The sequence below is a fragment of the Poecilia reticulata genome, chromosome 7 (assembly GCF_904066995.2).
Source record: "Poecilia reticulata chromosome 7, P_reticulata-male-v2, whole genome shotgun sequence".
NCBI lineage: Eukaryota > Metazoa > Chordata > Actinopteri > Cyprinodontiformes > Poeciliidae > Poecilia > Poecilia reticulata.
The window spans coordinates 23,949,733-23,967,188 of record NC_088836.1 but is presented as its reverse complement, the minus strand read 5'-3'; the positions used below and the strand labels follow the sequence as shown (position 1 = coordinate 23,967,188).

The 17,456-nt window shown below is 38.7% G+C and overlaps 1 protein-coding gene across 1 annotated transcript; it reads left to right on the top strand.

Moving 5' to 3' along the window:
• The first annotated feature begins 344 nt into the window (after window positions 1–344).
• Window positions 345–17,456, top strand: aaas (achalasia, adrenocortical insufficiency, alacrimia). The gene is made up of 16 exons (XM_008414195.3): window positions 345–769; window positions 846–973; window positions 2,562–2,617; window positions 2,697–2,788; window positions 2,863–2,909; window positions 3,014–3,112; window positions 10,226–10,369; window positions 14,007–14,127; window positions 14,220–14,344; window positions 15,111–15,171; window positions 15,246–15,336; window positions 15,485–15,578; window positions 16,534–16,601; window positions 16,686–16,767; window positions 16,852–16,936; window positions 17,242–17,456. The coding sequence occupies exons 1-16, from the start codon at window positions 662–664 to the stop codon at window positions 17,395–17,397; spliced, it is 1,557 nt and encodes a 518-aa protein (XP_008412417.1). The 5' UTR covers window positions 345–661; the 3' UTR covers window positions 17,398–17,456.

Genomic DNA, 17,456 nt, shown 5'->3' with positions numbered 1-17,456 from the left:
ATTTTAGCAGCATTTTGCTTATAATTTAACTGTTGTTACTCATTACTTCAAATTCGATTTAAAAATCAATAAATCATCAACCAGTGACATTTCTGGCCGCTATATAAGGCTTTCTATTATGATTTTTTGACACTATTTTGTAAACACTCTATTTTGATTTTTAAGCTGGGTGTTGAATACAGTGATCCCATTGTTTCATTCATCAAATCTCTCCAAGAGTTATTCGTTTCTCTTGTTTTGCGAAAGTTTGCCTGCAATACCACATTGTGTCCAGAAGGGGGCAGCATGTTTATTCCGCTTCTGTGTCATTTAGAAAACCTGCGCGCTTTTTTCCCCTTTAGAGTTGCCGTAGCTCAACACGGCGGGATCAACTGAATGGATAACAACTTAGCATGTGCTACCAAACTGTGTCACTAAATAATTTTTAACCAAACGGTTGGGAGAGCTGACAGCACAAGGCAACTTTTACAGCTCATAACCTATCATTTCTAAAACGAGCATTGTTAAATTAAGTGTTAATTTGGGAACTTATTTAGCTAGCTAGCTAGCTAAGCGTGTCAGCTGTAAAATACTAAGTCTGTCTAGGGTGATTAAACTATCTGTGTTTGGTGATCCATGGTGTTTCTCCGGGGTCTAGAAGTAAGATTTGACCGCGGTGAAGATGTGCTCTCTGGCTCTGTTTCCCCCTCCGTTGCCCCCCGGACAAACCACTCTGTGCGAATCCAACAACGAGCTTCTTTATGGAGCCAACAACTCAGAGGCGAGACAGGTCCGAGTGATTTTGGTTATCATTGCAGTTGTATCCATAGTTGTTCAGACAGCTCACGGTGCATGTTTTCCTGCAGGACTCCAGTCCGCTGAGTCTCCATTTCCCCAGAGAGTCCCTGAAGCTCCACAGCCGCACAGAAAGCAGCAGCAAAGCAGCTTTCCTGGACCACTCGGAAACTCTGTGGATGAGGAGCGCTGCCGCTTGGTAGGAAACTACAGACATGTTGTTATTTTATCCACCATGTCTGTGATATGACAGCTCGATGTGTGCAATCTTTGGAGGATTTAGACCCCTTAGCCTGACTGATAGTCCCTAAACACTCCCAAAATATCCAAATCCAGCATTTTCCTTGAGAAAAAGAGATCAGAAGAATAAAACAGGATTTTCTGTAATGGATCAGCTTTCCAGGTATTTACCAATTATCATATGAGAACATGCTACATTACCCTGGGAAAAAAAAAAGTTTTCTTTTAAAGTCTTTACAAATTTTTTTTCTCAAACCTCATTTTTAAACATCTCACTCATACTAAGAATGACAAACTTTGCACTTTCTTTCTGCTGCCTCAGCAACTCTCAAATGAACAGGATTACTTGCATCTATCTATCTGAATGTAAAGCTTGTATATATTTATTTCACACTTCAAGCCTCTTTTTCTTATTGCAATTTTGCTATTTATGACTTACAGATGCTTAAAACCAAAACTGTGTTTCAAAAAGTAAAATATTACAGATCAATAAAAAGGATATTTTTAAGGCTCTGAAAAGTATGTTGGTTTCAACGCCCTCAATACTTGGCTGGTTTTCCTTTTCTATGAATTACTGCATCAGCGCGGTGCGGCATGGATGTGGTTCTGCTGAAGTGTAATGGACGTCTAAGTTGCTTTTATAGCTGCATTCAGGTCATCTGCATTGTTGAACCTGATGTCTCTCAACAAGCATCAATTCTCTATGGAGTTTTATATCTGGAGAGTTAACTGGTTAACCAAACACACCAACACTGAATCAAGTTTTGGTTTCTTCTGCAGTGTGAGCTGGTGTTAAGTCCTGCTGGAAAATGAAATCCGCATCTCCATAAAGTTTGTCAGTAGAAGGAAGCATGAACTGCTCTAAAATTTACCCAAGTTGTGAGCTGTCCTTGGTTTGACTTCCAGATTGGAGAAATTTACATCATTTCTTTATCTTCTTTTTTTTAAATAAGAAGACATAAAAAATCTATTCTTAATTTACGTGCTAAGAGATTAAAGTTATTAGTTATGCTAAAGGTTGGTTTGCATGTTTGTTGAACCTTTTTCGAGGCAGAAACATCTCGGCATGTTTGCATATTTTAATAAGCACAAGTGCTTTACTCATTGATCCCTCATCTCCTTTGGGGTTCTGTAAATCCAAGTTGTTATGAAATACCTTTGAGGTCTAAAAAAATATTTGTTATGCACAAACTTCACAGTTAAATATGTTTTTAGCATTTTCTGACATTTTAGATTAAGTTTTTCTTCTTACTCATATTGAAAACTTGCAGATCCTTTTCCTTCTTTCAAACCTGACATCACCATGTGAGCTCATGCTGCCAGTAAAAGCTCCAAAAGAGCCATAAATGGGTGAAAAGGGCTCAAACTTCCATTTAATCTCGACAGCTAAATGAAAGGATACAGCTGCCTCTCATAGTCATGCAAATCAGCTCGACGTGCTAAGCAACTTTTAGCACATTTCCTACCTCTGATGCAGCAGCTGATGTCAGTGTTTTACAGCCTTTATTGGACTGTCAAAGATCGCTAATTAGTTCTGTGTGTTCCAGGCGGGACGGTGGGTTCACTGGGCTGCTGAATGAAATTACCACCTCACATGCAGAAGGTATGGAAAGCGCCAACATCTCATGTGTTTTATTGAGCCTTGAGTCCCGTTGCGATGCGCCAACTCTCCTCTTCAACAGTGCCAAAGTGGCTGTCAGTGACGTCTGGATGTATCCTGGCGTTGCTCCGATGGGTCTCCTCCTTTCACGGCTCCCTGTATCCTCACGTCACGGTAAACTGCCTCTGTTGGCTCATTTGAAATACAAAGCATGTGGAGGGATTCTGAAGTTTTTTATTTTATTTTAGCTGAGCAGTGAGGACATGATCGCTGAGTTTTCCCAGGTGCTAAACTGGTAAGAGTGGTTTTTATGTTAAGTTTTTAAAGGAGAACAATGTGAGACTGTAATCTTTCTGTTTTGTTGTATTTACTGAAGTCGTACCCTTTATGTGTTGCCAGGTCTGATTGTGTGGTGCGAGCCTTCGCCTGGCATCCCCACACTGATAAGTTTGCTGTTGCTTTGTTGGACGACTCCATCAAGATCTACAACCCCAAAAGGTACCAGAACTACGGACTCGGCGGTGCCAAAATGGCAGCAAAAGATCCAGTCAGTCAGATTTCTAACCAGCACAGTTTTAGTTTTAAAACTGATTTCAGCTCTCATTACCAAAACAGCATTCATACTGTATATGATTTTTATGCAGGCATTTTATATTAAAGGGCAACTTTTCAGGTTTTCACTGCTTTCAACCAACAGATTGAAACATTTTGTCATTGGTGGGAAATATATTATCGTTACCAGATAAAGTATGTTATCACTTAACACCAAATTAATGACAAGTAATATTATTGTTTATAAAACATACGCTCTTTTGAAATAATACGTATCTGCTTAGACACAAGAAATTTACAGTTGGTACATTTTACCAAAGTACAAATCTGATGTTTACTTTGTGGCACTTGGTTACCAGAATACGTGCACATCACTTAGCAACAGATTGTTATTGTTCAAAGAACATAGAATTACTTCTGCTCTTTTGAAAAACTACTTAACCCTCTATGGCAGTGTTTTTCAACCTTTTTTGAGCCAAGGTACATTGTTTTAATTGAAAAAATCACGATGCGCACCACCAACCAAAAATGTAACCAGAGATACTCTGTAGCCGCCTATATTACAAATATAGTCATTCTTATCAAAGCGTTTTGAATAGGAATCAAATGAACACAAAAATTTATTTTTATCATATTTTACATTTTTTATTTCAAATTGCACTTAACATGTCCACTTCAAAAATACACCGGAACAGTGCCACAACACTGTTGTGTGTGATGCATGAATGTAGTAACATTCATGCATATTTGCAGATAATCAATTCGTTTCAAAAAATCTTTTAAGACAAATTACCATACTTTCCGGACTATGAGCGCATCATACTATAAACCGTACCTTCAAATTTTTTCAACCCTCTCCTCCCCCCGGAAACTTACATAAATCAAGCCGTACCGGGCTACAGGCCGTTGGTCATAGACATTAACGTATATGATGTATATGCCGCTGGTATCTCTGCCGCTCTCGGTTTCCCACGAGGACCCAGCAGAGGGCTGCGTCCTAATAACCGCTGGATATATTAAGGACGCAGTTCTCCATCTCCAAATCCGGTTTTGTTCACGCCGAGTTTACTTGCAGTGGCTTTATTTCCCTCCTGTACTGCCAGATCGATACTCCTCAATTTAGAAGCTGCATCATATGAGTTTGAAAACATTTCTCCGTCGTGCCTGCTGCTAGCATGTGCCGGTTCTAAATAAAAACTAGCGCGTTCTTTGATTTCCAATTTTGACTTCCAATGATTCACTTCCTGCTAAAGAGGTGGTTGAAGAAAAATCCATAGAAAAGCCGCATGTTCCAAGTGTAGGAAAAAAGTAGCAGTTTATAATCTGGAAAATCCGGTAGGTGAAATTGGATCATTTCCACGGCACACCTGACGATCACTCACAGTACACTAGTGTGCCGCGGCACAGTGGTTGAAAAACACTGCTCTATGGCATGGCGTTGCCTTCAGGCAACAAACCACTGTTTTGGCCCACACACTTTCCTTTTAAATTTTTTTCAAGTAAAAAAGATACAATACATATTCCATGATTATCTGCGACCAATAAAATTTCACTTTGGAGATCATGTGACCTTTTTGTCTGCGAGTGAAACCATCCATTTTGGGACCATAGCTGGCTTGGACGCACTACTCGCAGAAGGTGAGATAAATTTAATATTTTTGCATGTTTAAGTTGAAAATACTTTGAACAAAAAATATGTGTGATGTACATGAATATGTAAAAAAGCATTTTTGATTGAAAAAACACACTTTTTGTCTTTATTTATGTACAGAAATATAAAGTTTTCATTCGCAACATTGTGCAGTTAGACCACTATTTGATCAGTAACATGCACATGAATGTAGTTGAGTGTAAATTCATAATTGACTCCCTCATATATATATTTTTTTGCTGTAATATTTACCATTACCCACAGGAGATGAATGCAAAAACATTTTATGGGTACAAGAAACTTGACCAAGCAGTTAGGGCCATTCCTTCTGACAGTGAGCTTGATGAGAGTGACAGCAAGGCAGAATGGACCCCAGAATCAGGTTTGAGAAAGAGTTTGAAGATCAGGGTTCAGTCAGTAGTGTAACATGTTAAATGTATGTGCGTGTGTAGGTGTGTGTGTGTTTCTATATAAGCAGGTAAAAAGAGGTATACAATCTAACTTCATGCTTCCTGGTTTCTTTCGAAAACAGATGGCCTGACTGATGAAACTGAATCCGTGACAATGGAGATGATTTATCAAGGGAAAATGTAAAATTTTCACCAAAGTGCAGAGTATCCTACGGTTCTAACATCACTGATTATCCAGAATGGAAGGGCTGGCTTCCAAAATCAGACATCATGTCCCCCTATGAGTACTTCAAGATGTTTTTTTCTGAAGACATTTTGGAAGTAGTTGTAGATCAATCAGAATTATATGCCCTTCAGTGTGACATCACCAAGCCCCTCAAACTTACTACTAATGAACTAGAGCAGTTCTTTGGTACAACAATATACATGTCATTGTTTGGATTACCAGGCACGGATGTTTTGGAACAAAGCAACCCGAGTGCCCCAGGTAGCTGACACCATGTCACTGAACAGATGGGAGTTCATCAAAAAATCTCTGCACTTCAACAATAATCAAATGAGACAAGAAGAAAATGTTTATCCACTCCACAAAATCTGACCACTAGTCACTCATCTTACCTCAAAGCTGCAAACAATTCCAATGGGTGAGAAGCTGGCTATAGATGAGCAGATGGTCCCTTTCAAGGGAAAAAATAGGCTAAAGCAATATCTCCCGGCAAAACCGAAGAAATGGAGCTACAAGATATTCATCCTGGCAGGATCTGATGGTGTTCCACACAATTTTGAGGTTTATACAGGGAAAGCTGTGCAACCTGCTGACTTGCCAGATATAGGTGTAAGTGGCAACACTGTTCTCCGCCTTGCCCAGAGAGTACCCACACAGCAGAACTACAAGATTTTCCTTGACAACTGGTTCACTAGTGTGTCTCTCATGAAAAAACACTTGCTCAGCAAGGAATTCACTGTACTGGGACTGTTCGTAGCAACAGACTACCAGGTGTCAACTTCATTTCCGAAGCAGAGTTGAAGAGAACCAGACATGGATCTTTTGAACAGAAGACATCCGTTGTTGGAAGAGAAACCACCTTGTATGCTGAGAAGTGGTATGATAACTGTTATGTCAGTCTTCTCAGTAATTACATTAGAGCACACCCAGTCACTGAAGTTGATAGGTGGGATGGTAAGAACAAGAAAATGATCAAAGTTCCCTATCCTGCTGTGGCCAGAGAGTACAATAAAAACATGGGTGGTGTGGATCTGCTTGACTCCCTCATTGCACTGTATCACACTAAAATCGGATCAAAAAAGTGGTACCATTGGCTGATGTTCCACTACATCGACATGATCACTGTGACTGCCTGGCTACTCTACAAGAGAGACTGCAACAACACTGGGATGAAAAAAAGAACAGATGAAGCTTTACACATTCAAGTCGTATATTGCAGAAAGCTTGTGCAAGAGTGGCAAGAATATGGATCGTAGGCGAGGTCATCCCAGTTCCACAATTGCTGGGGAGTATAACGAAAAGAGGAGAAGAGGACCCACTACACCCATTCCTGTCCCAGATGTGTGTCTGGATGCCACAGCTCACTGGATGGTAATGGATAAAAAGAAAGGGACATGCAAGGTGCCAGAATGCAAAGGTACACCTAAAGCTAAGTGCCAAAAATGTGGTGTCCACCTCTGCTTCACGTCCACCAGTAACTGCTTCATGAGGTTCCATAGAGAATAATACAGACTATTTATAGTCTGTATAACAGAGAAAGACATGGTTGAGATGCTTGTGATGCTTTAGGAGAAAGAAGTGAAAAAAGGTGTTTCGGTTCCTGCATCTGTTTGAAACAAGTTAGCATTAGTTTATTAGTTAATCATTTGGTGACCTTCTCTCTGTGTACCTCTGGAATAAGAAATCCAGTACAAACCATCTTACAGAGATAAAACATTTTGTCAGGGTCAGATTTCAATGCATTTAATTGCAATTTGAACTTGCAGGAATTATTGTTGTTGAAATAAAACATTTTCCACTGTATTTATTGCTTGTTTGTTCCTCTTTCCAGTTATTATAATCTTGGTGTTTTAGTACCCTTGTAGCATAACGTTGCCCTGAGGCAACAAACCCAAATCCGGTTCCGGGAGGTGTCATTGTCCAGTTTTATGATTGATATGTAATTAAGGACCAACAAGCTCCAAAAGAATGCAGGAAAATATTTTTTCCCCCAAAAGATAAAAAGTCATGCAATAGAGGGTTAATCCTTAAAAATTGTGCAGTTGGGGAACTTTGCAGAAAAGTGAAAATGTTCTTTTTGAAATCGGTGGGAAATATATTATAAAACAGAAGTTCAAAACAAAAGTAAAAATCTGATGTTTACTTCGTGGCACTTGGTTACCAGAACAAACACTCATCTCTTAGTAACAAATTGTTGTTGTTCAAAGAACATAGGATTTTTTCTGCTCTCTTTAAATACTGCTTACTACCTAACAAAAACAGTGCAGTTGCCGAATTTTGAAGAAAAGTATTTTATTTTTTGTCAGTGGTGAGAAATATAAAACAGACATTCAAAACAAAAGTAAAAATCTGATGTTTACTTCGTGGCGTTTGGTTACCAGAATAAACACTCATCTCTTAGCAACAGATTGTTATTGTTCAAAGAACATAGGATTACTTCTGCTCTTTTGAAAAACTACTTAATACTTAAAAGTTGTGCAGTTGGTGAATTTTACAGAAAAGTGAAAATGTTTTTTTTTTTCCCATTGGTGGGGAATATATTAACAGACATTTAACACAACAATAAAAATCTGATGCTTATTTTGTGGCATTTGGTTACCAGAATACGTGCACATCTCTTAGAAACAGATTGTTATTGTTCAAAGAAAATAGGATTTCTTTTGCTGTTTTGAAATATACTACTAACTACCAAACAAAAATAGTGGAGTTGCTGAATTTTGCAGAAAAGTGAAAATGCTGTTCTTTTTAGTCATTAGTGGGAAATACAGTATGAACAGACATTCAACACAAAAGTACAAATCAGATGTTTACTTCGTGGCAGTTTGTTACCATAACAAAACACTTATCACTTAACAGCAGATGACTAACAAGTAATATTATTGTTTATAAAACATACGGTGTTTTGAAATAATGCTCATCTGTTTGGACACCAGTAATTTACAGTTGGTACATTTTGCCAAAGTAAAAATCTAATGTTTACTTCGTGGCACTTGGTTACCAGAATAAACACTCATCTCTTAGCAACAAATTGTTATTGTTCAAAGAACATAGGATTACTTCTGCTCTTTTAGAAAACTACTTAATACTTAAAAATTGTGCAGTTGGTGAATTTTACAGAAGAGTGAAAATGTTTTTTTTCAAATTGGTGGAAAATATATTATAAAACAGACGTTCAAAACAAAAGTAAAAATCTGATGTTTACTTCGTGGCACTTGGTTACCAGAATAAACACTCATCTCTTAGCAACAGATTGTTATTGTTCAAAGAACATAGGATTACTTCTGCTCTTTTGAAAAACTTCTTAATACTTAAAGGTTGTGCAGTTGGTGAATTTTACAGAAAAGTGAAAATGTTTTTTTTTTCCCATTGGTGGGGAATATATTAACAGACATTTAAGACAAAAAAAAAAATCTGATGTTTATTTTGTGGCACTTGGTTACCAGAATACGTGCACATCTCTTAGCAACAGATTGTTATTGTTAAAAGAAAATAGGATTTCTTTTGCTGTTTTGAAATATACTACTAACTACCAAACAAAAATAGTGGAGTTGCTGAATTTTGCAGAAAAGTGAAAATGCTGTTCTTTTTAGTCATTAGTGGGAAATACAGTATGAACAGACATTCAACACAAAAGTACAAATCAGATGTTTACTTCGTGGCAGTTTGTTACCATAACAAAACACTTATCACTTAACAGCAGATGACTAACAAGTAAAATTATTGTTTATAAAACATACAGTGTTTTGAAATAATGCTCATCTGTTTGGACACCAGTAATTTACAGTTGGTACATTTTGCCAAAGTAAAAATCTAATGTTTACTTCGTGGCACTTGGTTACCAGAATAAACACTCATCTCTTAGCAACAAATTGTTATTGTTCAAAGAACATAGGATTACTTCTGCTCTTTTAGAAAACTACTTAATACTTAAAAATTGTGCAGTTGGTGAATTTTACAGAAGTGTGAAAATGTTTTTTTTCAAATTGGTGGAAAATATATTATAAAACAGACGTTCAAAACAAAAGTAAAAATCTGATGTTTACTTCGTGGCACTTGGTTACCAGAATAAACACTCATCTCTTAGCAACAGATTGTTATTGTTCAAAGAACATAGGATTACTTCTGCTCTTTTGAAAAACTACTTAATACTTAAAAGTTGTGCAGTTGGTGAATTTTACAGAAAAGTGAAAATGTTTTTTTTCATTGGTGGGGAATATATTATCAAACAGACATTTAAGACAAAAATAAAAATCTGATGTTTATTTTGTGGCACTTGGTTACCAGAATACGTGCACATCTCTTAGCAACAGATTGTTATTGTTCAAAGAAAATAGAATTTCTTCTGCTGTTTTGAAATATACTACTTACTACCAAACAAAAACAGTGCAGTTGCCAAATTTTGAAGAAAAGTATATATTTTTTTGTCATTGGTCAGAAATATAAAACAGACATTCAACACAAAAGGAAAAATCTAATGTTTACTTCGTGGCAGTTTGTTACCAGAATATGTGCTCATCTCTTAGCAACAAGTTGTTATTCAAAGAAAATAGAATTTCTAGATAGATAGATAGATAGATAGATAGATAGATAGATAGATAGATAGAAACAGAAAATTGTGAAAAAACTAAAATTTTGGAAAAACTACTTGATACTTAAAAATTATGCATTTGGCGTATCTTGCAAAAAAAAAGTGAAAATGTTGTTTCTGAGTAAATTTGACACATTTTCGTCAACACTTCTGTCATTAAAAGAAATGAACAAATCTTCCTCAGTGCCATCACTCCCACTCTGAAGCATCGTCTGCAGAGGAATGTTGCAGCCGTGCAGTGGAAGCCTCTGTGTGCGTCTGCGCTGGCGGTGGCGTGTCAGAACTGCTTGCTGGTGTGGAACGTCGACCCCTGCTCTTTGTCTACAAGGTACGACACACCAAGAACATCTGCAGGTCTAAGTAGAATCCACACAGCTTTTATTAATCCAACTGAAATGTTTTATGCCACATGTAAAGCTTTCATGTCAAGCGGTTTTATAAATGCTTCTCCATGTGTGCAGCTGCAGCTATAATCTGAACTCAAAGGTGTTAATTTTTGAGTTTTTTTGTTAGTCTGTAACGTCTCAGTCCATGTGGTTGTGAAATTTGCTTCACTGTTGATCCTGGTTGTTCCAACAGGACTGTGATCCCAAATGCACAGAAGTTTGTTCTGGGCTGGGTTAAGGAGGCAAAGCTAAGCTTCCAGAATGGCCTTTCCAATAAACCAGCTTCAGTGCTGTTGAGATGTTTCTTAAAATCCTGGTCTGTTAAAAGATACTGACCAGTGTAAGTAGAGTCTGCCAGGAAGAGCGTTCAAATATTCAACAAGAATTATATCAGAAGATCAAAAAGTTTCTGTGGCTTCCCAAGGAAAGTTTTGCCAAATGTTGGTACAATTGTATGTTCCAACACGTTCACAGGCAGCATTAAAAGACACAACCTTTAAATAAATCTAAACTTTTGCTGTTTTATGTCAAGAGTATTGAAATTATTTCTATTTCCAAAAAAAAAAATACGACACAATAAAAGACTTTTTTTTAGAGAATTTTTGTTAATTTCTTTAACTTTAAAGATTTGCACAGATTATAATGCATATGATGACGTTCTGACAGGTTAGTTCAAGGGTCCCCAAACTTTTTCCTATGAGGGCCACATAACTTCTTCCTTCTCTGCTGGGGGGCCGGAGTCAGTTTGTAACAGAAAAAGCGTGACGATTGCAGGAGTGCCTAAATGTAAAAATTTATTGTTTCCCAGAAAGCACAATCAAATGACATTCGCTGGGCATTTAACATAAACTTTCTGTTGTGCCGTGCACAGTCTTAACAGGTCCAAGTTCAGCTTAGTTGTCAGAGCAGAATATCTTACTTAAATGGCTCATATGAGTAGGCTCTCAAACTTCCTGTGTTCCTTCCTCATAATCATTATGTAGGTTCCAGCAGGCTTGTAGACGCCACTATTTGCAGCTCTTTCTCTCTCAACTTCCCTGAGAAAACCACAAAGCAAGCAGGCTGAGAAACTGAACTAAGTGATACAGCACAACCAGTACCACTACCAGTATGGTTGTGGAGATGGATTTTACCCCAGTAGATTTTATTATGATTATATTTTTTATAGTCAGAATAACTAATTCAAGTCAGAAAAGTGAGCTTTTCTGAGCTTTTCTCCACAGTTCATCAGTGTGAACTGTGGGACTGCATCAGGCTGGTGAGAAGTTGAATGTCAGGTTTCATTCTAGTCACTGTCAGTCTCAAACACTGATGCAGATGTTCATCTGTCAATCTTGATCTCATTGGAGATTTCAGCAGTTTCATGCGTGAAAAGGTTTGCTCGCAGATATACGTGCTGCCAAAAAGTGTGGACATCTTCATTGCGTGTTTTCTGATGTTAGGTTGGTGATTCACTCTTTGAGGCTGCGGGCTCCCCACGAATGGTTCTCAGCCCATTTAGGTACCTCAAAGGGCATGCACTCTCACTCGAGATCAATTGGGTACGTGTCGTTTGGGAGGGCGGCATAGAAGTCAACGAGACTGTTGGGCTTGAATGCGTCTTTCAGAACATCACAGTTCTGTAACTCAGCCAACTCAAACTGATAACAAGGCGGGGCTTCATCAATGTCGGCAACAAAGGGGTTCTGGAAAAGATGGATTTCTTTTGCATAAACATGTAGTTCACGGAATCACACACCAAACTCCGCCTTCAGCATTTCCAGTGCTTCCACACACTTTTCAGCTGGAAACGGGACCGCGGGGTTCTCTGCAGAGAGGTTTTGTGTAGCAGGGAGATGGATGAAGCTGTGCTTTTTCACTTGTCCCAAAAGCAGCTCTAGTTTCACCTCAAATGCTTTTATGTGGGAATACATTTCGTAAATGAGTTTCCCCTGGCCTTGTAGCTGCAAGTTAAAGCTGTTCAGCATTTATGTCATGTCTGTTAAAAATGCGAGGTGCCATTTCCATTCTGGGTCGATCAGCTCTGGCACCGTTTTGTTTTGTGAATAAAGAAATGCGTTAATTTTAGGTAGCAGGTCGTAAAATCGCCTCAAAACTCTGCCACGGCTCAACCATCGGACCTCGGTGTAGTACAGCACATCTCCGTGCGCAGAATCCAGTTCAGACAGGAGTTCTTGGAACTGCCTGTGTTTAAGTCCCTTTGCTCTGATGAAGTTTATGCATGATACCACAACCTTCATGACAGAATCCCACGTTAACACTTTGCAGCACAGTGCTTGCTGGTGAATTAGGCAGTGGACTTGTAGCGGGGCGGTGAGACCTCGTTCTTCCATCTCCCGGTTCATGCTTCCTATAAGACTCCGAGACATCCCCACCATACTAGGAGCCCCGTCAGTTGTGATGCTGGCCTGCTTTGACCAGTCCAGGTCCAACTCTTCCATGGTTTGGTACACTTTGCCGAAAATATCCTCCCCCGTCGTAGTCCCTTTCAGACTTTGGAGGGCTGCCAGCTCCTCGCACATCTCAAAGTTTGCACTAACTCCGCGAATAAAAATGAGCAGCTGCGCGGTGTCCTGCACGTCCGTGCTCTCATCCAGTGCTAATGAAAAAAATTCAAATTCTTTCGTCTTCTGCTGCAGCTGGGCATATACAAAATACATCTTTCTTCTCGGGACACACCTCCTCCACGATAGCGTTCATGCATTTCTTGACAAACTCCATCAGTAAAAGGTTTACCGCTGCTTGCTATCAGTTGAGCAACCCGAAAGCCGGCCCAAACAGATGACTGGTTCAGCTGAGCTTGGTGTACAAATGTATTCTGCTGAGCTAACAGTTCACTTTTTAGCTTTGAGTTTGTCTGCTCGCATTTGGCCTTGCAAGCTATAATACTCGTCTTTGTGACGGGATACATAGTGTCGCCGCAGATTGTATTCTTTGAATACCGCCACCACTTCTTGACAGATGAGACAGACAGGCTTTTCTTTGCATTAAACAAAAAAATAATCGTTTGTCCACTGCAGCTTAAATGCCCTACATTCTGAATCAATTTTTCTCTTACCTAATATTTTCGCCATTATTCCGTTCTCTCTTTGAGAGGGGCGGGTTTAGGATTTTTTTTTTCTGGGGGTTGCCAGATCGGGGCAAAGACCGCAGAAGGGTGGAACAGAATGTCACGTTATATGCGTGTATGAAATAGTTACTAACTAAAGCTGTTTGTAACAGCTTCAGTTATTATTAACATGTTCCTTAGTTTACAACTTAGTTCACAAAAGTCCAACTTTATTATTGCAAAAGTCCAACTTTATTATCAAATACAAATACACATATATGGGGAAAAAAAAATCTAAATGCTTTCTGGTATTGTTCTGGGGGCCGGACCAAATGTGGAGGTGGGCCGGATCCGGCCCACGGGCCGTAGTTTGGGGACCCCTGAGTTAGTTTATAAACTTTGAGTTAGCCAGAGGAAATTTCATGGGTGTTTTTAAAGGAAGCACCTGAGTCATAATGCTCATTAGATGATATCAATGCTTAGTTTCCTAATTTAAGGTTTTAAACACGACTGTTCCTCCCTCTTTGCAGGCCTTCTTCTGGCTGTGCTCAGGTTCTGTCCCACCCTGGCCACTCCCCGGTCACGTCCATCGCCTGGTCTCCGAGCGGATCCCTCCTCGTGTCTGCCTCCCCACTGGACACCTCCATGATGGTCCGAGGCGGCTGCTTCTCCTTTAATCCTCGCTCTGACCGTGCTGCTTCCTGTTTCCACAGCTGTTCCTCTGATATGGATGCATGTTTCAGGTTTGGGATGTCGCTGCAGAGAACTGCGTACCTCTGCAACGTGTCGGAGGAGGCGGCATCACCTTCCTGTCCTGGTCCCCAGACGGCAGCCACATCCTGGCATCCACACCGTCGGCCCTGTTCAGGTTGGAGAAACGACAGAGACAATAAACCTTCTCTGTCCTGGACTGGCTGAAACACAAGTGCAGATATTAATCTCTCTCCATCTTATGAGAGTCAGCAGTCGGAAAGCAGCTTAGTCAGAGAGTTTCACATAAAAGTGGACACACATGAAAAAGTGATACGACTATATTATATGGTACTTATGGTATCTTACATAATTTGTATTTAGTTATTGGGCCTTTTTACTTTATTTCAGAATTTACTTTTCTTAAATTTGACATGTCAGCATTTCTTCAACCTCATACTAAGTCATAGAAGTTGTGTTAACAATAATTTTAAGTGCTAAAAATCTTGAATTCATTCAGAATATCCATATTAAAGTTGAACATTTGTTAATATTTTGCATTGTTTAATGACTTTTAATGTTGTTTTATTTAATTGTTTCCGTTGTGCTACATAGTCAAATATATTTTTAAAGTTTAGACAACTTTTCTTCCAAAGAAAACATCAAATTCTTGCTAAAATCTCCCCAAACCTTCAAGAACATCTGTAAAAACCTAGCCTAAACATTTTAGCTGCAAATCCAAAAGCTATGTTTGGCACAAAAGCAGCAGCTCACATCACAAAATGATCACCATACACACAATCGGTGAAACATGGTGGTGGTGGCAGCATCATGCTATGGTTTAGTCAAGATGGTTTGAGTTTGATTTACCAGCTGATTTTGTGCTAAAATCTGAAAAAGAAGGGGGATTTACTGCGAATTAGAAAATAAATGTTTTCCTTCAGGGTTTGGGAGACCAGGATGTGGACCTGTGAGCGCTGGCCGTGTATAAAGGGGCGCTGCCAGGTAAAAGCTCATTACTCTGTATGAAATGGTTCATTCAGGGCAGAAAGTCACGTGTTTAACTTTCCACTCGTTAGTCTGGCTGTTGGAGTCCAAATGGGAGTCGGCTTCTCTTCACAGTTCAAGGAGAAATGGTCATCTACGCTCTGACCTTCTCTGGATCGCCAGGTTAGCCCGCCACGTCTGCTCAGGATAAACTAGACAGTGTTAATCTACTTCATAAAAGGTAGCTTAGTAGCTGTTGCATAAGTGAAAGTTAATCTGTTGTGGTTTGGGATAAACGGCAACCAACAGATGATGTGTTTGTGTTTTGCAGGTGTCCCTCCAGGTTTGGTCAAAGGGCCACAGGTAGCCGTTGTTGTTGCAGACCTATCAGAGACGACCTTTAACAGCCCAGACGGAGACATCATGTAAGAGAGCTTAAAGCAACCCAGATCTTTTACTGCGACATGATTTTTATTGTAGAACTGGTACAAATTAATCAAATCCTCATAGGTTTATTTACCGAATATTAGTCAAATGAAATCAAAATGTCACTTTCTGACCTGCAGGACAATTGTAATGTCTGGCAGAAAGATGGATGGACTTAGAATTTGATCATAGTATTTTGTGACACTATTATAAAAACAAAGAAAGTTATAATAAAAAAGCTATGTATTGAGTTTGTGTCCTTTTTAGAAAAACATTCCCATTTAAAATGGGCTTCTTAAAGAAGTGAGATTTATATTACTACACTTCACACAGCAACTGCATTTAATTATGGTTTTGAGTTTATTGTCATTTATTGATGCTCTCATTAAATAAGTAGTGTAGAAAATGGTAAAAAAATATATAATTTGCAATAATACTGTCACTTTTGTTTTTTATTTAAAATCATTCGTTTAAATTTTTTGAGACAAACCAAAATTCTCGTCATTATAATAAAATTTGGTAACACTTTATTCGAAAGGGTGTAAAAGTGCCAACCTTTAATGCAAAAGTGACACTTTTAATGGACTTTTAATGCAAATTTTAATAAAACTTTGCATTAAAAGGGTCATTCTTGGCCGAATAATGCAACGTTTACATTTTTATTGGAGTTTTAATGCAACTTTAAAAGTCATTAAAAAAACGTCACTCTCCAGATGAACTCAAAAAGATTTCCAGGTATAATTGCTGGAAACGATGGTTCAATGTATTTTGACTTGACTGAATTAAAATGTACACCACACTTTTCAGTTTTTTTATTTGAAAAAAAAAGAATAATTTCTTCTACTTCGTGTTGTTATTTGACACAATATGAATAAAATTAAAGTGACGTTTATGAAGACTTATAGATTAAAGTCAGACATCATGTGGTTGGTCCTCCGTCTTTGTTTTTTCCAGCGTTGGTGGAGAGATTCAGTCTCTGTCGTGGGATCCGAGGGGAGAGCGGCTCGCAGTTCTTCTTAAAGGTTCGACGTTTCTTCAGTTTTCTCTCCTGAAGCTCACGGCTGGTTACGTTCAGTGACTCATCTCAGCCTCATCCGTTTTCTCAGGCGATCCCGAAGCAGCAAACCGACCTGCAATCATTGCCATCTTCAAAACAAGAGCCAACCCCATCTTTGAGCTTCTGCCTTGGTGTGACTATTGAGATATTCATGTTTTTTTTTTTCATAAGTGATGGTTTTTCTTGTACTAATAAGGCTCTTTATTCTTATTAAGTGGGTTCGTTCAGGGAGAACTGGGTGCAGAACCGAGGCTGCTGCAGTTTCACCCAAATTTCCAGCACGGGGCTCTGCTCACTGTGGTCAGTCATACAATACAAACTACTATTATTATTGATTTTTATGTTGTTGTTAAAGTGCCAGTAGTTATTTTATATGTTGAGTACAGATGAACAGTAATAAAGAATAGAAAAATGTTTTTTCTTTTACAGACTTTATTCTGTTGTCTACAAGTTTTAATCATTAAGCTGTTCATCTGTTTTCTATCCATTGATTCATTTATCATCTATCATTGATCCATCTGTTTTATCCATAGATTCACTGGTTTATCTATCTATCCATCCATTTAATGTTCCAAAATAATGTTTCTGTTTCTTTTTTTTTTCAGTGTTGGTCGAGTGGAAAAATTACACACATCCCTTTCTACTTCCTGACATCCAGCGTCTCCCAGGTTGGCCTCAGTGGGAGTCCGCCGCTGCCTCACCGACAGGAAAGACCTGCAGACTTTTCTAATCAGTCGCTCTTTACGGAGCTCATCTCCTGACACGGCTGCCAAAGCCTCTCTTCGTCTTTACAGGTTGTTAATAAAATTGTGTAAAAACA

Coding starts and splice junctions, on each gene's coding strand:
- aaas (XM_008414195.3), top strand. CDS start 662: ATGTGCTCTCTGGCTCTGTTTCCCCCTCCGTTGCCCCCCGGACAAACC. Junction 14,345..15,110: donor ACACCGTCGGCCCTGTTCAG/GTTGGAGAAACG, acceptor GTTTTCCTTCAG/GGTTTGGGAGACCAGGATGT. Junction 16,937..17,241: donor ACGGGGCTCTGCTCACTGTG/GTCAGTCATACA, acceptor TTTTTTTTTCAG/TGTTGGTCGAGTGGAAAAAT.